The sequence below is a fragment of the Rhamphochromis longiceps genome, linkage group LG15 (genome assembly GCF_057381845.1).
Source record: "Rhamphochromis longiceps isolate RC_006_pf linkage group LG15, R_longiceps_female_GT1.1, whole genome shotgun sequence".
In the NCBI taxonomy this organism is placed as follows: domain Eukaryota; kingdom Metazoa; phylum Chordata; class Actinopteri; order Cichliformes; family Cichlidae; genus Rhamphochromis; species Rhamphochromis longiceps.
In genome coordinates this window covers 23,601,467-23,623,883 of record NC_140571.1, presented here as the reverse complement: position 1 = coordinate 23,623,883, position 22,417 = coordinate 23,601,467, and the positions used below count along the sequence as shown (strand labels likewise).

General features: G+C 42.1%; 1 protein-coding gene across 1 annotated transcript in view; it reads left to right on the top strand.

Moving 5' to 3' along the window:
• The window catches only part of clvs2 (clavesin 2), a 51,405-nt gene continuing 28,988 nt past the window's right edge, over window positions 1-22,417 (top strand). Inside the window, exons 1-3 of the mRNA XM_085383280.1 lie at window positions 1-640; window positions 737-1,344; window positions 15,079-15,253. Coding sequence (XP_085239406.1) covers window positions 956-1,344; window positions 15,079-15,253 — 564 coding nt within the window. The 5' untranslated portion in view covers window positions 1-640; window positions 737-955. The remainder of the gene's footprint in view (window positions 641-736; window positions 1,345-15,078; window positions 15,254-22,417) is intronic.

Sequence of the window (22,417 nt, the reverse complement as noted above, 5' to 3'; positions counted from 1 at the left end):
TCAGTCACTTTCCCGGCGAACAGACGGCAGCAGCAACAGCAGCAGGCGGAGCGGAGACGGCAATCCCCCCACACGCACACATCTACCCCACCCCTTTCAAAAAACAAAAAAAACAAAAAACGGAGGCAGGAGGGGAACAAAACCTTGCGGGACACCTGTGCTGCTGGATTCCCTCTTTTGGGGCTTTCATGAACATTATTAGAAACCTAAATTCACACCCAGTTTTTGGGTTATGTGGACGAGCAGCGGAGATCAGTAAAACTGGGATGTAGACGCAGAAAAAAGCGGCCAAATCTGCTTCGATTGGACTGTGGCGAAGCCGTCGGCGGCACCACCAGTAGCACCAGCACCAGTATTGGTCGGTCGGCGGATGGAGATGCGTTGTGAAGGCGGAGGGATGATGATGATGATGATATAGCAGGTTGCTGCAGGGTCGTGCCGCATTGCCTGGCCGCCGCGAGCGACGCCGGGGAGTCGGTGATGCTGTCATCGTCATTGTGCCACAGAAAGAGAGAGAAAGAGAGGAGAGGCTCTGACATGGAGGGAAGCGGATGTCTGTCGACTCCGAGCTCAGGCCGCCCGGATCAGCAGGTTGGATGTACCGCCTGAAGGCTGGAGGACCTGATTCATGATATACATGGTGGGAAATTGTGATAAAGTTGAATTCTTTGTGGTGGAACTGATTTTTTTCTGTGCGCAAAAAGTGAATGGCCCATATGTTGATTATGCATCACAGGAGCATCATAGCAGCTGCGTGTGTGCCAGTTCAGGGTGGATTACGTCTACAGAGCAGCAGGCCTCCATCTGAAGTCAGCTACTGATCAGGAAAGCGTGAAGAAAACACTTCAGTATACTTTCTTACCCTGTTGCTGCTCCGGGGGTAACCATTTGTACTGGTGTTTCATTGGAAGCTGGTGTGGTGTGATCCCCCGTGGAGGGACAGCTGTTGCAAAAGATGACTCACTTACAGGCTGGTTTGTCTCCAGAGACCCTGGAGAAGGCCAAGGTAGAGCTGAAAGAAAACCCTGAGACTTTACACCAGGACATCCAGGAGGTCAGGGACATGATCATCACCAGACCGGACATCGGGTTCCTCAGGACAGACGATGCGTTTATCCTCAGATTCCTCCGAGCCAGGAAATTCAATCACTTTGAGGCGTTCCGGCTGCTGGCACAGTATTTTGAGTACAGACAGCAAAACCTAGACATGTTCAAGAACTTGAAAGCAACTGACCCGGGCATTAAGCAGGCCCTGAAGGATGGTTTCCCTGGCGTGCTCTCCAATCTGGACAGATATGGCAGGAAAATATTGGTCCTGTTCGCTGCCAACTGGGACCAGAGCAGGTAACAAAGAGGGGTTGTTATTAATGAGAAGAAAAAAGGGCTTTTGGAGAGTAGAAATCAGTGTTTTAATCTTTATAAAGTGGAGACTGGTTTATGGAACTGTCTATTCAGCACCACACAGCTGTTGTTTACTAGGAAACTACAAGAACTCTTTAACCAACTAAATAATCTTTATGGAAATATTAAAATAAAAGTATGAAATCCAAAATAATAAAAACACATGTAGCTAAATATCCATATATATCACCCGTACACTGTGTAAATGCTGAGCTCATTTCCTGGCAAGGATTTTAAGATGGGAGGACATTTAGTGAGGTGGCCCACTGATGTTGGACTAATTGGCTCAGGGTCAGCATTCCAGTTCATCCCAAAGGTGCTGTCTGGGCTGTGTCCAGTCACAGCACACTGTCTGCAGCGTGATGATGAAGCGTAATACCTTTTTTTTTTAATGAGGACTGAGAGGTAGCCTATCCCAAATCACAAATCACAGCCTCACACCAGAGGTCTGTGGACAGGGGGGAGGGTGTACAGTACAGTTTGTACTTATTTATAATTTATTTCAGCATAAACACACAATGTCAAATATTCTCAAGTCTGGCTGCATGGTTTTTAGTCTTTTTACCCAAGCTGGGGAAATGGCTCTGGTCACCTGGTCTACAGTTTTGCCCCAGACTTAAATATCCAAACAACTATAAAAAAACAAAACAAAAACTGAGCTGTAATAGCTTAGCAGGCCATTGAAGATGTGACTGTATGTCTCCCTCAGGATGAACTGTTTTCAATTTGATTTCGATTTTGGTGATCAAATCTTTATTTTGTAGATACAACACAGGCAGAATTTTGTGTTCCTTGCAGTTTACTTTGGTTTATCACCAAATAATGTCAGGCAGTAAACTAAAGTTACACTGATCAGTTTTATTTTTGAATGTCTTTGACTGATATAAGATTTATACAGGCTCTGTTGCATTTATTGCTAAGTAACAAAGTTAGCATACTACTAATATGTTCAAACTAAACAGTGAATATATTCAGCATGTTTGCATGACTGTAAAGCAGAACCTTCCCATCCAGTAAAAAGCAGTTTAACAGACACCAAAAAGACTTTTATAGATGTCTGAAAAATACTAAAATTAGTTTTTACAGGCATTTTCTCACTTTGTTGACATGGCTACAAAAAATGTTTACATCTAAATTTGGTTAAAATGGTACATCGTTCTCTGCAATCTCCTCAGCAGATTTAAACTGTTTCTCGGGGCAGTAATAATTTTTTTAAGTTTGCTTATTTGAAGAAATAAAAAAGGCTAGGTGTGATCTGTATGTCTAAATAATGGTCTAAACCAAATTTAACCCAATTTTAGTTTCAGACCTTCGGTATAATCAACAGAGAATTACAGAGTGGGTAACCATGAGTTGATGAAAAGCTGATGTTAGGTTGAATTTAGTTCTTTGCAATGGCCATAAAATATATATTTTTTTCACCTTTCACTTTCCAAATAAGTTTAGTTTCAATGTATAAATACGTTTAAATGGCTGGTTGACCAGATTAAACCCAGAAAACAACACCCACGTCTCGTGTTCTGGGGCCTTGTCTTGTTATCTTATGACGCCTTGAAATGAAGTGTTGGTTTCTTGCACGTGTTTGTCACATCCTGTATTCATCTTATGCCTCATGTGCCCTATACTGTAAATCATCTCAAGACCTTTCAGGGCCTGGCTTATTCACCCACTGTGGCTTATTTCAGGGGAAAATCTTTGTAATTACAACTATCAGATAGTAACAGGTTTAAATAGAACATGGTAAATGGACTGGTTCTTATATCGCGCTTTTCTACTCTACCGGAGCACTCAAAGCACTTTAGGCTTTAGATATGAATGTTTACGCTTTAGATAAAGTGGTGTCAGAGTACTTAATTCAGTAACATAGGGGCTGTTAGATACCCCTCATTACTCTGTGTTTATATCCTTACAATTGTAGTCAATAAAATAACAAATTAATGTAAAATTAAGTGCTGAAATTACATTTCCTCAACATTTTAGGGATGAATCTGCAGACAGCATTTGTGTATTTTTTTGTTATATTTTTTCATTAGTCTGTATTACTGTCACTATTCATTCACAGAGTCTAGTGCTTTACTGTCTCATAAATAACAGCACAGACTGAGCCAGACTGGTTCAAGGCTAGAAACTGTTAAGGTTCACAATTGAGGAGGGAGAGTACAAACCACTCTTGGTCCAGAAGCTCTTGGTCCAACAATGATTTTAATGAACACACGTGTGGGAAGACACTCTGTACGCAGACAGCCAGTAGTCCTCGACTTAATCAAAGCATGAACAGATATTTTATAGCATCAGGGTTTGTTTACTGACGCCCCTTCATGCGTCACCGATACATTTTATACATAGATCAGATCAACATCACCATGACTTTTCACCCAGAAAATCATCTTCTATTTTTATGGCTGGTACTTTCCGTTCTTGTCTCAAAGTGAATTGTTCCTCTTTCTTGTCGAGACATAACTAATCTCTCCTCTAAATAAGTCTAACTAATGTGTGTGTATGTGTTGACCTCACATGCTCTTTGTGTCACCTCTTCACCTCCTACTGTCTGTGTCTCGTCCTCAAATGCTCTTTCCCAATTCACCTGTTGCACTTCTGACCTTTCACTAGACCAGAAGCTCACTGAGACTATGTGTATGTCTTCTACTAAATAAATGTTTTAACCAAGAACCTCTACTAAAACCTTAATATAAAATGACCTGATATAAGTGTTTTGTAAGCATGTATTGCAATTCCTTCTATGTTCTAGTTTTCCCTCAGCATGTATCACCTGAACAGTCACGTCAGTGAAGCTTAAGACCTTTAAAGAACCTGAACATCAACTCAAATAAGCACAGATATGCAATATGTATAAAATAGTTATAACTGCACCTGGAATACAAGGTCAACATAATAACTGTATGCATAACATCTTAAGGCCATCTTAAAGCTATCTGTTACATGGTTAAAGCAATGATCATACTGCAGATTATATTATGCTGGTCAAATACTTTTTGTTCATCCCCACAATCCCCCTTTCGACCTCTGGCACACCAGAGGTCGATACATAGGTTGTTGTTCACTCCTCAGTCCACTCGGCTACCTCCAGATCCATCATCGGCATCATGGACATAGGGGCCACCGCCCCAGGGTCCACTGCCTTTACAATCACTTTCTCTACCAACCTTCGGGCACAAGGAATGAGACAACAACCACAGGTCACCAAAATACCCACCAATACAGATAGAGACAACATAATTGACAGAGCAAGCCCCTTCCACTTTCCCTTTTTTACTCTTTTTATTTAAACCACCCCTTTTCAAACTCTCAATTTGTTACCACTCCTTTCTGTAGGCGCGGCGATCTCCTCCTAGGCTGCTCTTCTTTCTTCGGCCTTCCAGGTGGACTACTGGTCGGCCCGTTGCACAGGTGAAGAGGTTTATTCTGCCTCTGTTCCTTGACACCTGCGTTCTTTGAAGACGAATTTTCCTCCACCAAGCTCTCGTGTGCGGGTGCACACTGCGACCAGTGGTACCAGTTGTCGCCTTTCCCTTTCAGCTGGACTGCTGTAGCCGTCCGGGCGGTCACCTCATACGGACCAGTCCAGCGGGGCCCCTTCCACTTTCGCTTAATGACCTTTAGCCATACAGCCTTTGCGTCCGGTACCTCTCCGTTCCCCGTGGGTCTCTCACAAGTGACCTGTTTTGTAAAGCTGGACACAAGAGCTTTCAACTCATTAAAATATTCTGCATGAGACCTGTTGCTTGTCCTGGGCTGCTCCACCGGGACCACTGTCCAGGGTGCTGGAAACTGTCTCCCAGTCAGCAGCTCATAAGGGGTGAAACCTGTGGATTGGTTAACAGAACATCTTATGGTCATCAAAGCAATGGGCAGGGCTGCGACCCAATTTAGCCCTGTCTGCGCACAGATTTTAGCCAACTTGTTTTTCAAATTTAGGTTCATCCTCTCTACCTCTTGCAAATCTTTGTTCTTTAAGTGAGTACCATTGTCTGATCTAATTCTCTTGGGAAACCCATGCCTTGGAATGTAATGATTGATTAAGCACTTAATCACGCTTTTCGCGTCTTCACATTTGGTCGCCCATGCTTCGGGCCATCCAGTCAGAACATCCACACACACCAACAAATACCTCACCCCACCTGGCCCTGTATCAACCATGTCGGTATAATCAATCACGACCTCTTCTCCTGGCCTTTCTGGCATGAGAAACTTACCAGCTTCAGGTTTTACTGCTGGCTTTGGGTTGTGTGCCCCACAAATTAGGCACGTTCTGGCCTTTTCCAGTATCATCCTTCTCAAATCAGGACGCCACCATCGGCACAAATTTCTCTCCATCTGTTTCACTCCCACGTGACCAAGCCCATGAGCCTCATTCACCTTCTGTTCCGCCATTTTGGCCGTTAAAGCGGGACGCCCATCTGGCCCCCTCCACAAACCGCCATCTTGCCAGGCTCCTTTGTTTTCCCACACCCCCTTTTCCTCTGGGGATGTCTCCTCCTGAGCCTGTCTAACTTCTTCCATGCTGTTAGTGCTAACCTCCTCTTCTGGGGTTACCTGCACCATTTGTCTCTGTCCTTTGTAGCCCGCTGCTTCCTTTGCGGCTTCATCAGCTTTCTGATTTCCCTTTGCCACCATACTGTCTGCTTGTGAGTGGCCTTTGCATTTTATAATACTTACCTCGTCTGGGTCCTCCAGGGCCTTTTCCAGTTCCTCCATTTCCTTTTTGTGACAGATGGGTGCATTAGTGGCCGTTCTGAACCCGGCTCTCTTCCACTGAGCCAGTTCCACATGAGCTGCTCCAAACGCATATGCTGAGTCAGTGTAGATGTTCACTCTCATGTTTTTAGCCAACCTCAGGGCTCGAGTTAGGGCTATCACTTCAGCTCTCTGGGCCGACTGTTGTCCCTCAATTTTTCCTGCTTCTTTCACCTGAAACTCAGTTCCTACTCTACAGACTACTGCATAGCCGGCTTTTAATCCTTCTTCATCTCTGTGGCAGCATCCATCTGTGAACCAATCCTCAGCTCCATATATGGGCTCTGCCTTCAGGTCTTCCCTGATTTTTCCTTCAACTTGGGCTTTCTTAATACAGTCATGTGGTTCTCCTGACCCCATTAGGTCTGCCATATTTATTCCTTCATGTGTGAATATCAAATTTGGCGCCTCTAAAATTTTGCTCAACCTTTGTTGCGTCAGTGGAGTCATTGTGAATACCTGTGAGTTCACATAGGCCACTACACTGTGTGTGGTAAGCACTTTCAGTGGGTGTTCCCTCACTATGTGTGCTGTTTTCTGAATTATCTTTGCTACTCCTGCTGCGTGTTGTGTGCATGTGGGATGCCTTGCTTCTGTTGAATTTAATCTTATGCTGACATACATAAGTACATCCCTACCTCCCCCTTTTTTCTGAAACAACACACCATTCACAACTCCCTTTGTTTCTGAAACATCAAGATAAAATGCCTCATCATAGTTAGGTGTGGCCAGATCTGTGGCTCTTGACAAATCCTGTTTTAGCTAAATGAACGCTGTCTCTGTGTCCGGCGGCCAAGGCAATTCAGCCTTCAGATTTCGAACACCAACTTTCTTGATCAGGTCCCTTAAAGGGGCAGTTTTACCCGCATAGTTCGGAATGAACTGCCTGCTGTAACCTGTCAAGCCAAGAAAGGAAAGCAACTCCTTCACAGTTCTTGGTTTTGGATGTGTCAGAATTTGGTCTCTGTGTGTGTTCATTAACCCCACTGATCTGTGTGCGATCACCCGGCCCAGGAATGTTACCTCTGGCCGGACCAACTGCAGTTTTTCTTTACTCACTTTGAAGCCACACTCCGCCAATCTGTTCAACACCACGAGCGATGCTGCCGTACAGGCCGCTGCTGACGGGGCTGCAATAAGAAGATCATCAACATACTGTATTAATGTACAGCCCTCTGGCAGTTGACATGGGGACAATGCCTCTTTCAACACCTGATTGAAAATTCCTGGTGAGAGTGCAAAGCCTTGTGGTAGGCGTGTGTACCTAAATTTCCGGCCTCTGTATGTGAAAGAGAAAATGTCTCTGAGTGACTCGTGCAGTGGGAGACAAAAAATGCATTCGCTAGGTCAATACCACCACCACTTTTGGTCCCCAGTAATTTCGGTCAGAGCTGTGTAGGGATTTGGTACAGGCACAGTGTCAGTCCTCAGTATGGCATTTATTGCTCTCAAATCATGTGCCATACGGTACTTCCCTGTCCCATGTTTTTCCACTGGCAAAATAGGTGTGTTCCAAAATGACCATGAGGGCTCAAGCACTCCTGCCTTCCACAGTCCTTCAATGGTTTCAGCTATACCTTCCTCTGCTTCAGTTTTGTGCTTATATTGTGGTCTGTTAATTGGTATGTCAGACTTCAGCTGGAACAGGACAGGCGAACAGTTAGCTAAACCTACATCTGTGGGCCCTGCGGACCACAAAGTATCAGGCAATTTTGAGAGCTCAGCTACTGCATCAGGATGATCCATTCTTTCCCTGCCATGTATTCTGGAGATTTCTTTATGTTCTAAGATCACTGCATCGTTGGACAAACAAGTTATGCGATATATTTTACATTTTGGTGCATACCAGACATTTGGAATTTGGGTGCTTTGCCAGCATGCGTTGTCCAGCGCCCGCTTGACCATTGGTCCCAGATCTCTTGGCCCATGACCCTCGTGGACCGCCAATGTAATGTGAGGGGCTGAATCCTCTCCCACATTGTACCAAGGCACTTGTTCATCAGTAAATTTCACAGCCGCGGCCACACCTTCTGGTCCAACATAAATGTTATGTGTTCGCACATTCCACGTCTGTCCCTCAAGATCAGACTGGAACTGTTCCCGATAGATATCGTTATCTTCCCTATCATAAAAGAGTGTAACGTGGAAAGGATCTCGCGGGGGAATAGACGGCCAGACTCATTATCCAGGGTTTCCACAGCTGATAATGTCTGATAAGTTCTGGACTAGATATTGAGTCTTTGAAGGTGATCCCAGGCACGGGAATTCTTTTCCTCCAGGCAGAGTAACCATCAGTCCATCTGGTGAGCACATGATTGTGGCTCCCAGTTTCACAAGCAGGTCCCTGCCCATCAGATTTGCAGCCACCTGTCAGGACACCACATATTTGTCTCTCAAAGTCTGTTTTCCCAGCTTTGTCAATGCTGGATCTGTCAATGGCAGTGTCATTGGAATCCCGGAAAAGCCTACCACATTAACTGTGTGACAGGAGAGTGTCGCACTGTCTGGTGTGTCTTTCAGTGTTGAGTATGTTGCTCCAGTATCCACCAGGAAGGGCAATTCAGTGCCTTCCACGGTCATTGACAGCATGGGTTCTGCCGTCCCCACGCTGTTCGGTCTCTCCGGGCTCCGTCAGTATTGCTCCCCCTCCCAGCCCCAGTCAGCTACTGGGTACTGGGCGACTGGTGCTGCATTCGGGTTTGGAGCTTCATGTGCTCCCCTGTAAGCAGCTCTTTGTCTTGGGCCTCCTCGTGCCTGGGGTTGATAGCCTCGCCTCTGATAATTTTGCTGCGATACAGGGCATTCTCGGGACCAATGTCCTTCTGCTCCACAGCTGTAACAGCCAGTCCAAGACACATTGTTAGGATTCCCTGGATTCCGAGCCCTTTGTCCTCCCCTCACGGATCCACCACGCCCTCTCTGCGGTCCACCGGTCCCCCAATTCCCTACTGGTTGACGCTGCCCTGGTGCATTGGCGGGCCAACGGTCATCAGGGTAGAGACCCGGATCCTGATCTGGCCAGTCAGGCACAGGATCGGGCTGAGGCCTTGCCACCATTATTTTCCTTGCGCTCTCTTTATCCTCTTTCTTTCTGTCTCCTGCTTTGTTTTTTGCTTCTGCCAGCTGCAACTTGACCAGCCACGCCTGGGCTTCCTCCAACTCTTTCTTTCGTTTGTTTGCCAAATCCTGTTCCCGCTGAAGTCTGTGGGTCACATGTCTGTCCCACTGCACCGAGTCTACAACGGCAAAATCTGGGTTCTTTTCCAAGTCAACTGCAACCTGGTTGGGCAGCCCTGCCAGCACTGCCGAACGAAACCACGCTCTACTTTCACCCTCCTTCCCCGGATGTATTCCTGTTTCTAACAACCATTGTTCCTTTGCTTTAGCTAAACACTCTCTGGGTGTGTTTTTGGGATCCCAAATAATTTTTGGAATGGCTCCAGAGTTAGGAGTTGGGTACTTCTCCCGGACTGCATCTGCTAAGTCATTCTGCACCTCATGGTATGGCAGGTCATTTGCATATCTGGTTGTTTGAGCTATCTGCTCTACATCTGCTAACCCACCACCCAGCATACAACGTCCGGCCAAAGCGCGAAAATCGCCCAGCGCTAATTCTTCTCCTTCCCAATGTTCTCCCTTGGTTATTGATGGAAGTTGTTTAACCAATGCTTCCAAATCTCTCACCTTATAGGCGCGATAAACTGGTTCGTTCTTTGGACCTGCTATTAGAGGCAGATTTAAACCAGGGTCAGGAGCTCCTTGTTCAAAACTCACTTTTCTACTCTTCCTCAACTTTCCTTTTCCCTTTGAGCTCTTAAATATGGGCCGTCTCTGTGCTTGGTCTCTCTTCACACTTCTTTTCCTCAAAATTCTTCTGATGACGTCGCACGGTCTTCATTCTCCTCTTCTGGCCCTCCCTGCATTACTCTCTGCTTTATAACCTCCAATGCCGTTAATGCCTCTATTGACGCACGTAGGGCCTCATGCATTTGTCCATACACTTCTCCTTCAGTTTTTAACACCAAGCTCAGAGCTATTTTATCACCCAGCCCTTTCTGTTGGGATGTAATAAGTTTGCTTACCTCAACCTCCATCGCTTGGCACTCCTTCTCTGCTGATTTTAATACTCCAGGGGAAGCCAAACGAATAGCTTTCTTAAGCTGTTCAAGCTGATCCTTCAGAGGTTTGCATCCCCTTTTCCCACTAGGTGTCGCACCCGAGCTGTCAGCCATTCTCTGAAACACAGACTTACCTCTTCCAATGGCGTTGGTCGACTCCACCTTCTAGGTCTAGGTCACCCAGACACGCTTAACTTTCGGTTTCAGTCTTCGTCTCGCTGTTCTCGCAACCACTGGCTCCTCTTCCCCTGCTCGGTGACACACAAAGTTTAACCCAGCACTTTAGACGCTGTCCTCGCGTTCTCAAGCGTTGACACTCAATCAAAATTATTCGCCCTCAAAGTGTTAATATATGACACCAGCAACCCTTATGCGCAACGCACTCACCTCCGTATACTTACCTCTCCAATAGTTCCTCGGATTAGTGTTTTTCCGTTTTTTCATTTATTTTAAACCCATTAACGGCGCTGCGCGTCCCTTATATACTTTACAGCAACACACCCTCAAGCATCCCTCAACTTATCCCGTACTAATAAATCTAAAACCAAGAAATCACCTTTATGTCATTATGTCAAAGCTTTCTCCATTTTGCACAGCCTGCCACATGTTTAACAAAAAATCGCTGCCCGAGAAGGCTCCCACATATCAAGGTGGTCGTTCTCACAAATTTCCAGCAGACCCTCAAATAAACAAAAACAACGACCCAGGCAGGCTTCCAGTTCAGCCTCCTCAATTTCTATGCACACCGAAAACTCATGGGGAGATTCTTCTGTCTCCCCGTGTCCTACACAATTCACCTCCAAATGATCCCCTACAATTGAAATTTCAGTGTGGAATGAGGCAGAGATTAACATTTCCTTATTTATTTACTATATGTAACCTGAATTTTTCTCTCTCTTATCAAATAACAAAGGTTATCTTTAAAATTTGTTATTGAACTACTAATTAAGTTGCTTTTTATGGTATCAGTGGTAAACTACCCCTAAAAAGTCCACTTTATTGCGTGTTCATTGAGTTACTTCTATTAAGGCTATTTAACAAGTTCAATTTACACATACTCATTAATCTGTCACGCTTATTAGTGGCTCATGGTTGCTTAAAGCCTATGTCTGACTTGACCACAGAGTTAGAGCATCATTCAATCCTCTCAGGATGACCACTCCACTTACTCTGCATCCAGTCAGCTCATTAATTAACAACCCTTGCAGACTGTAACCCTTTTTATTTTTTGTTTATGCCTTCAAATCCACCTTAAATCTTCTTACCTAAACGTTGGTTTTAAACACAAACAATTCTTATATTCTACTTTGAAACGCTGTCACCATTCATATATTTACAATGTTATTATATACTAAGCCAGCATTTTAATCGCAGACATTTATCCACATTTGCAAACAATAGTTATAGAGCTGAATAACACACAAAACCGAAAGCATAGTCCTCTCATGCGCTCTGCATCAGCTGCCTCATTTGCATGCACACACACTCTCCATCTAAAAATGGCAGCAGGCAGTCAGTGCATTGCTGACTCGACACACAGCCTCCTCTCACACCAAATTTTCTTATTCTATATTACAACGACGTCTTATATTTACAACCACTGTCAGATCTGTCAGCTTTAGCGCCTACACAATTTCGACAAATTTAAAATAACCGCCCAGCGGATAAACTCCCTGAGTTTTTTGCGACCAATTCACCAGTATCTGTCCAACAGTTTCTGGCCTCATCTCTAAAGTCCCTAACACAATTTAAAAGCGTCAACCAACCCAAACTTTGCCTGAATCTCTATTTTTGGCATTTCACAGCCAAGGCTTACCCTGAAGTTTTAAGTTAAAGTTACACGCCCGAAGTCCAACTTCTTCTGACCAAAAAAGCGCAGGTACCGTTCCAAACGGTAAGGAGACTCTAACTCCTAGCTTCATTCCAGGATGCCCTGTACCCCACAGTTAAGCCAAACTGAACTAACCCTGTTCGCCGACAGGTCAATGTCGCGCGTCCATGACAAGGAGGGAGCATAACCTCCGGGCTCTGCGCTTCCTAGAACCCCCACGGTTCCGTTCTAAAATAATTTATAATACTTTGAAACAACAATCAACACCCGAAACAAGTGTATAACTGAGGCAGGTGCAACCTAGTGGTCAATGGAGACTCCAACTCACAAAATGACCGCTCAGGTCCACTCTTATGACCAAATTTGGACTCTAACCAACACAATAACCAATTCCCTACCAAACTACTTGAGACTCGAACTCAATTTCTTTGGGACTTCAACCCAGTATTTAAACTTTTCTTATCAGACTCTTAACTACTTTCATTTCTTCTTAGCAGAACTCTAGCTGCATCAACTCATGAGATTTTCATCAAAATCAAAACAGACATCCACCAGTAACTTCAGTGAGTAGACTTAAATTTTATCATGTCCAATTTGGCACACTTTGGAAATAATTCAACAGGTAGTGCCTTACCTTTTGGATAAGCCGGCTTATGCCCACTCACTTCAACCACTGGAATTCATGTCTGCCCGTCAGACCACCTGAGACCAAATTTCTCCATCTACCCCTCCTCAACCACCGGACGAAGCCCCCAAATGTTAAGGTTCACAATTGAGGAGGGAGAGTACAAACCACTCTTGGTCCAGAAGCTCTTGGTCCAACAATGATTTTAATGAACACACGTGTGGGAAGACACTCTGTACGCAGACAGCCAGTAGTCCTCGACTTAATCAAAGCATGAACAGATATTTTATAGCATCAGGGTTTGTTTACTGACGCCCCTTCATGCGTCACCGATACATTTTATACATAGATCAGATCAACATCACCATGACTTTTCACCCAGAAAATCATCTTCTATTTTTATGGCTGGTACTTTCCGTTCTTGTCTCAAAGTGAATTGTTCCTCTTTCTTGTCGAGACATAACTAATCTCTCCTCTAAATAAGTCTAACTAATGTGTGTGTATGTGTTGACCTCACATGCTCTTTGTGTCACCTCTTCACCTCCTACTGTCTGTGTCTCGTCCTCAAATGCTCTTTCCCAATTCACCTGTTGCACTTCTGACCTTTCACTAGACCAGAAGCTCACTGAGACTATGTGTATGTCTTCTACTAAATAAATGTTTTAACCAAGAACCTCTACTAAAACCTTAATATAAAATGACCTGATATAAGTGTTTTGTAAGCATGTATTGCAATTCCTTCTATGTTCTAGTTTTCCCTCAGCATGTATCACCTGAACAGTCACGTCAGTGAAGCTTAAGACCTTTAAAGAACCTGAACATCAACTCAAATAAGCACAGATATGCAATATGTATAAAATAGTTATAACTGCACCTGGAATACAAGGTCAACATAATAACTGTATGCATAACATCTTAAGGCCATCTTAAAGCTATCTGTTACATGGTTAAAGCAATGATCATACTGCAGATTATATTATGCTGGTCAAATACTTTTTGTTCATCCCCACAAAACTTGACTCATATTAAAGCTCTAAGTTGCAGTTTATTTGGCTTCAATATAGAATCGGGCTTGTTTATTGTTTTGGATATAACCAGAATCTGTAGAGACGTCCACCATCTGTTCCATATGTCTGATTACACAACAAATAATTTACCGTGTATCTAATAAAAAACAAGGAAATAACAATAACCCGACAGATCTCGCTCGCTTTCGCATGACTTTGATCACATAAACTACACATAGTGTGATAAAACCTTTATGTTTTAGTGTGGTGTCAAGTAGAAAAAGTTTGCAAGTTTTAATTGCATTCATAAGATTAAAATAAAATAAATGATTGATCGCTCCTCTCTGAACATGAATCAGTTTGTGAAATCTGTCTGGGTGTTTCATGTTATGCTTTTGTTTCTGTCCAGTGCAGTTTAGAAAGACTTAAAAGCTATGTTGGATATTCTGGATATATTATTAGTAGTCTCAACTAGTAGACGCCTCAACTTGTGCCCGCAATTATGAAAAGGACATCTGTTTTGCTGCCTGATAAGCTAATTAAAAAGTACATTATCTGTAGACTAAGGCAATAGGTTTCTTGATAAGGAAGCAGAGAAAGATGAAGAGCGAGATAAGATAATGAAGGGCAACAACAAACAGGAAAAAAAGCACAAGTGTTAAATAGGTACGTGAAGCATCTGAGGTATCAGCTGGATGAAAACCCACAGGGATGGACGAAAGTAGCACCAGGGACCACACAGTCACCAATGACAGCAATTAAAATGTCCCTGAAAACACCCAGCAGATACATTTGAGCTTTTTCACAACCATTTTGTGGCACAAAGGAACTAAAGACCTATAATTAATTCATGACCAAATTAAATTGAGTGAAGGTTATCAATAAATTTTACTGACAAAGTTGTGTCAGGCTGATTCAGAGATACCGTCTACAGCTCTTTCATGAGATTTATGAATGAGGGCAGTTCAGCACTCTTGTCTTTTAACTGATTCAAGTAACATTTTTTATTTAATAAATTCTTTAGTCAATGTTAGCAAATGTCAAAGGCTTTATCAAAGTTTGTCATGAGCGAGTTTGATGTCCGCGGTGTTGACCCGTCTAATCAGAACTCAAACCAGAGATTTTTTTTAATCTTGCAATCAAATGCTGCAATAAATCCTCGAATTTGAGAAAGTGTAGCTGGGAGATGTAAAGTTAAAAGTTGAAAATATCAAACAAATGTCCTTCATCTCCTTAGCTCGTCAAACCGTCAATATATATACTTTTTTTCATTTCTCTTCATGACTGTAAAATCTGTTCTGCTATTTTGTTAAATTAAAAGCTATCTTACATTCGTCTCAGATACACGTTTGTGGACATACTGAGGGCTATCTTGCTGTCACTGGAATCTATGATAGAAGATCCCGAGCTGCAGGTCAACGGCTTCATCCTCATCATTGACTGGAGTAACTTCACCTTCAAGCAGGCATCCAAACTGACTCCCAGCATGCTGCGACTGGCGATTGAGGGACTACAGGTAAGGAGCTGGGTTGGATCTGACTCTGACTCCAGAGCTGCAGTTTGCATCCCGAAACATGAAAATGATTTATTTGATCCTGAACCAGAATTGTTCTTAAATCCTGTACGAAAAGCTTTAGTTTCATTTTGTTTCACACTTTACAATCATATCGAATGTCCTAATATGTTAGTGGCAAATTATTCTTATTTCCTGAATATATTTGACACTAGAGCAAAAAGTTAGCAACTTATACATCGATTAACATAGTAAATAGGATAAATATCCTATATTCTAAGCTTCTACAATTATAGTCTTGTCCCTGACCAACTTTATTTTCCCTCTTCTGTAAAATCGTAAGCTTTACTTTTCTCTAAAGTACTATTTTTGATTTTGCTACAGCACCGGAACAAACCTCCAGCCCTCTTTCCATCATCCTCTCTGCAGTCGAAATGTTCCACTTAGGAACAAGTCAAGCACCATGTTAAAGCTGTGAGCTTCTTTAAATCACATGAGGAAAAAAATAATGACATTTCCATTTTGATTACGCACTGCTGGGTATTTCTTCTTCTTCTTCTTCTTTTCAAGCCTCATTTGGCAGGTAGATGATGTAAAAAAAAAGTGATTTTTACTGGTTGTCAGTTTGCTAATAAGAGGTGGTATTCCAGCTTTTATCGTGTAAACAGAGAAATGAAGTGAGATATGACATTTATATTAGTATAGTTACGATTTTTTTCATGGCATGAAAACGCATTAGTCTTCTTAGCCGTCACAAACACCTTTAACGTTATTACTGAAATAGGTTACGGGAGAAAAGACTCACAGGCAGCATATAGCGCTGTCCTCGTGTCACTAGCCAAACCCGAGAGGAAAGGTCTTGCTTATTGCTGTGTTTGGGTGACAATTACTCGTGTTGTGGTGACATAAATCTGTCTGTAGTCACATTAGGGGATTTGTCTTCTTTATGGGGACAAAGTGCCCATAACATACATCAAAGTTTAAGATAAGGTTAGGACAAAGGGTTGGTAAGTAAGAGTTACTTCTGAATGAACTAAATGAAAGTCAATGTAATGTTCTCTGAAATCTTGGAAAAATTTGTGTGTGTGTGTGTGTGTGTGTACATAGATAAGGGAGGTTGTTATTGCTTTCTCGACATCTCTGTGAATCATCTGCCAATTTGTGTTGAGCCCCATTAGTCAAGTGAAATCTAAGGGGAAGTGTTTCTTGAGGGAAGTGTTGAGTGAGACGCAGCGTGGTCTGAGAAATTACCTGATATGTCTGTGATGGATACCAAAGTGTCACAACTGCATCGTTTGAGTTTTACACTTAATTTGGATCCTGTGGTTTTTTTCTTGCAAATTCCCTGAGGGTAAAACAAGCACGACAGAAGCTTTCCGTATACCTCTGTGAGAATAGAGTGTTTACCTTCCAAAAATCTAATGTTGCTGCTGATAAACAGGACCTGCATCAAACCCTCTTTTGAATATAAAGAAGGCTGAGAGTAATGACGGTTATCAAATTACCTTACCTTTGTAGTTGGTACTGTGTAAAAGGCCTCCATAGCAACAGCTGTTGTTGTTTGGTCCATAGGAGACTTGTTGGTCGTGTTACCTGTGATTTTAGGGGTTTGAGCATGATGACAATATATATGTTTCACTTCAGAGAGAAATAAAATGTAGAAATCATCCAGTGCTGTAATGACTGGTGACTTTTCGCAGCTACATTTTGAATGATTGAACCGGTGCTTCTGATATTCTGGAAACCAAGCCGAAAACAGAAGATTTTCTTTCAAATAATGACAGGAAACATTGATCAGTAACATGAAATTCTCACTGTATAATTTACACTCAGCGGACAGTTTGTTAAGTTCACCTTCCCAGATCTGCTTCAATTCTTCATGGCATAGATTCAAAAAAGTGTTGAGCCACATAAACGCTGGCTGCACATCCACAATGTGAATCTCCCATTTCACCACACCCTAAATGTGCTCTGTTGGATTGAGATCTAGTGACAGTGAGTTTGAGTACAGCAAACTCATTGTCAGGCACAACCAGTTTGAGATGATCTGACCTTTATGACATGTTGTGTTATCCTGCTGAAAGCAGCTGTCATAAGATGGGTACAGTGTGGTCAGAAGGGATGGAAACAGTCAGCAAAAATACTGAGGTAGGCTGTGACATTTAAACAATGCTCAGGTGGTGCAAAGGGCCCAAAATGTGCCAAGATCCAACATCAGAACTGGGCAGGATGGGTCCATGCTTTCATGTTGTTTAGACCACAGTCTGACTACCATCCAAATGTCAGCAGAAATCAAAACTTCTCAGACCTGACAATGTTTTTCCAAGCTTCTCTCATCCAGTGTTGGTGACCCAGTGTTGCAGCTTGAGTTTCCTGTTCATAACTGATACGTGTGATGGTGTGGACTTTACTGCTGTAGCTCATCTTCTTAGAGGTTTGATGTGTTGTATGTTAAAAGATGCTCTTCTGGTTGTGATGAGTGGTTATTTGAGTTACTGTTGCCCTCTTATCAGCTTATAACAGTCTGAACAGTCTGAACTGTTTACATGCCTAAAAGCATTTTGTAACTGTTGTGTGTATTTACGTGTATATTAGGGTGGTTAGGGTTGCAGTGGTCTGGTAATGTTAATATCATGGCTTTGTACCAAATTATACAGAATTGTACACTTTTTTGTATCATTATACACATTATAATGATAGAATTAATTAATTAATTATCATTTACCCTTTGCTTTTTCTTATGAATTATGTGTTGGAGATAGTCTCAGGGTTCACTGGTCAGTTGTTTGGTCAACATACTTCCATCTGGCCAAATTCTCATTGGTCTAAATATAGGTGACTAGTCTTATTGTCACTAGTTGGCAAAATCCTGCTATTTTGCAAACTAATCAGCAATTCTTCTTAGAAGAGACTGAACTATGCTCCCTAAAGTCACATTTCTACTAATCCCCACAAAGACAAAGACGTTAGCAAAGTGCATTTCTTCTTTAGCCGGATACTTTGATGCTCCTTTCCACCTCCTCCACTTTCTGTAAACATTAGTTTTCTGCTGTCAGCACACAGTTGATGTGGTATGTTGGTGAGGGAAAAATCCTCCCTTTTTTCAAGGGGAGGAAATAACTGTAGACTCAAGCCAGTGCATCACTGTGATGAGTCCATACATAACACATTTCTGACGGCTCTCCAGACACAGATTAGAGCCTGAATTATTGATGGGAGCTATTAGCTGAGCCCTGAGTCATTCCTAACTGTGCGACTGCTTGGCCGAATGGATGTTCATCGCTTGGTGCAGAAAACAACGAAAATAGGTGCGATAAGGTGGTTTAATTGGTTTTACTTTGAGAAATAAAATGCAAAAAGAAAAACTAGACACTGAAATCGAAATGGCTGTGGTGATCAATTCAGTCTTATTTTTCTCAGGATATGAAAAGAAGAATATAATTTCTGATGGCCTATGGCCTTTACTTTCCTATTGTCAGCATTTTTTTTTAATTACCGCAAATGCCATAAAGTACCAATGTATCCTGCGAACAGTTATTGTGTTTGTGCATGTGTCCCGTGCCTCATATGCTTTATTTCTTTGTCCCACTGAGCTACATTAAAGCCTAAACAATATTAAAAAATCCATCATTGTGCCACCTTAATTAATATGTTCCTGAATAACACGAGTACACTCTTACACTTGTTTGTTTTGACTCAGTCACACAAACAAACGCTGTCCTGGTGTGTTGAATATTAATTGGAGCCACAAATACGTATTAGTTCACAGCTAAAAATACATAGGACCCTACACACGTAGTTTTCTCTGTTTTTGTAAATTTTGCTAAATGATAATAAGGAGAATACACATACCACTACTTAAAACCTGAACTACATACTTTTCTTGTTTAAAAGTCAGAAGACTCCAGTATACTCGGAGCAGAGGGCCTTTTAAATGAACCCAAATTCAAAACCTAATAAAGGATCGTGCTGCAAGTTAGGTGCATATAAATTGCATTTGTGGCACAATTTTCCCCAAATAATAATTTTTAATCCAAATAAACACCTAGGAAATGCATTAAATATTGCATTTCAGCCTCTGTACAGCAGAATTAAGCCTGAATCATTCCCACACACTCAGAGAGAGATCTGAATACTGTTAAACAGTCAGTGAGTCACTTCAGTCTGAGCAGGTTTGGTTGTGAATCTTTAAACCATTAAGTGCACTGAAAGCAGCTGACTCACACTAATGTACGGAGCTTTTTTGGGTGTGAGAATTTGAAGTAGTTTCAGGCTGATTTACACCAAATGCATCCCTGAGTTAAACTTTTCTGCACGTCAGCAACTTCATACGCTGCTGTCCATGTTTCTCTTTGTTTCTAAAGACTTTTCAGTTCGTTCTGCAGGATTTTCTGACGTCGATATGAACTGACACCAACGAGACATGTAAAAGCAGCTACAAGCATGCAGTATCATTAGTGTTTTAGAGGAACTGTTATCAATCTCAAAACCAAAAGGGGTGAACGTTTGTTTATTTTAGGTTTTGGTTAATCTCTTGTTTTTCTTGCATGGTTTTCAGTAGTGCTGTGACCACAATTCACTGCATGTTCCACACTTCCTTCCTATCAGCTGAAAAACAGGCTGAATATGTAACTACGGCAAATCAATTCCACTTACCTTGAAATTAATTCAAATTGAGCTTGACAGTTGAGTTTGCCTTTCGGTGGATAAATAATCTTAACCATCCCAAAATAAGCTAGTTTGACATTCTTGAATTGGTGCTCAAACTGCTTCGTCTGTGCTTTAAAGTTTGTCATGGCAACCCTGATAGTGTTAGTTTTAAGGAAATAGCATGTAGGCCACATGCAGTGGGATCCAAATTTGTAGCTCAGTATTGTGAACAGATCACAGAAGAAGCAAGTCTGGATCCCTGCTGGGGCCCCCTCGAGGGCTCTGTGTTCATTTTTATATCTGCAAATACACGACTGATTGTGTTTTTCTGAGGATTATCTTTTGGGCTTTTATTTATTTTTTTTATTATTTTTCTCTGTAAGTGCAAATCCAAGACGCACACAGGAAATATGGGGGGACAGCGATAGTGATGGGGTCATTTATTCTGTCTTACTCCATGACCCATTATCACTGACTGTTAAAGAGAATAAACAACATACTCTCTGCTTTGTTGTGATTGTGTGGAGGATCATGCTAGCCATTAAGGGTTTATCAGCATGACTGCACAAATATGATCAGCAAATTCAACGTTTCTGCCAGTTCTTTACAAACCACGTTCCAGGCTTAAGTTGACCCCCTGCTGGGTCTTTGACTGGAGATTTATATTTTCTTAGCCTAAAGCTATAACCGTTAAGTTAGCTAATTAATCCCGCTCCTGTTTTTTTTTTTTCAACATTAACAACAAAAAAAACCTAAACCAATGTGTATACTGTCTTTAGCTATTATGTGTCCACTTCTGTCCAATGATTAAGACAGCCTATCTCGTTCATTGATGAATGCTAACAACATTATAAGCCTTTATGGTATTCTATGAATGGCTGTAAGAAATGAAGTATACCCAATTTCAGTTACATGTAGATCCACTTTGAGCAGGAATAATTTGAAGTAACTGTGCTCTGTATGACTGTTCATAAACAATGATGCTCATAAACATCATTGTTTATGAGCATTTGTTTACACAGCTTTCATCTGGGCGTTTAATTTGGGTTGAGGTCTAGATTTTGACTGAACCTTTGCAACACCTTCATTCTCAGTTTGGGCCAAGCTGCCTGACAGATGACCTCATATTTCACTCTAGAATACTTTAGGATACAGAGGAGGTCATAGTTGGCTGTGCTGTGCTTGGCAGCTGGTACGAGGTGTTTGCGTTGATATGTTGTGTTCGGTTTTTGCCAAATGTGGCACAGCATCGCTAAACAACTTCACTTTGGTTTATAGGCTCACCGTGTTGACATAAGACACGATGCTGCTGCAGTATGTTTAAACCCAAGAAAGTGGCATTGCATCAGTGTACTCATGTGGTACTCTGATGCAGCACATCCTTTTCATCTGCTCCTGTCTTTCCCTTCTAAAACGTTTGGTCAGCTGACCTGTCAGACATTAGTTTATGTAACACGTAATACCTCTTTTCCACCCACAGTTGGTCCCAACTTTTGGCCTTTTTTTGGTGATGTTGTGTTTAGACCAGCTTTTTGGTACCTTCAGGTGGAAATGAATGGGATTCATTCTAGATTTGGCAGTGGCATGATCTTAAATCAATGAACGGCCCTTTAAGAGCCATCAGTTAGAAACTCTAACATGATGAAAATATGAGTAAGGCAGTGGCTCATTTTGAAGGCGCACCAAACTAGCTCCTGGTCGAGAATCAAACCAGAGTGTTTTATCACCAGTTTAGGTATGTTATAGAAAAAAGCCTGGATCCTAAAACAGTGTGTCTCAGGCAGTTCAGCAGCAGTTAGACAGTGAGTATCTCCTTTTATACAAACTTTGCAAAATGTTTTATGTGCACAAAAAGCGTGACACAATAAAGGAAACAAAAACAGCAGAAAGTTGATATAATGGACACTTTTAAAGAAGCATGGCCGTAAGTCTCTGAGATTTCTTGTCATTGTGGTTTGCAGATTTTGAAGTCTAAAGGTTTGGAATACATGTGTGAAATATCTTCTTCAGTGATTGTAGATCTTATGTTGTGTGTCTTCTACCATCTTTTTTCTTACACACCTAGAAAAACAATCCTTCCAGTTGTGTTTTTTTTTAATGTTTTTATTTTTTTGCCCTGCTTACCGATTTATGTCAGAACACAGTCAACGGGGCAAGAGTTCTGAGTTAGTATCTGATGCAACAGCGTTTGTGTCCTTAAGCTGAACTTCTCTGCAGTCTTTGTTTAATGTGCTGCTTCATTGTTTGCTGCAGACAGATGGTGCTCTTTGGGATTTGTGTTCCTATGCCTATAAGAACATACAACACAGTTCATGACTGATTTACTCGACTGTGTGAAGCACTACCTTCCACTTACATTTCTTTGTGTGTAAATTTGATTACATTCAAGTGTCATAAGAAACACAGGAGGTAATAAAGTGTGCGCAAAATGGGATTCAAACCCATCCTGACATAATCCTCCAGGATTACAGTGTTACAGAGGGATTAGAGCTGTGTGGTACTGTGTGGTTCTTTAAG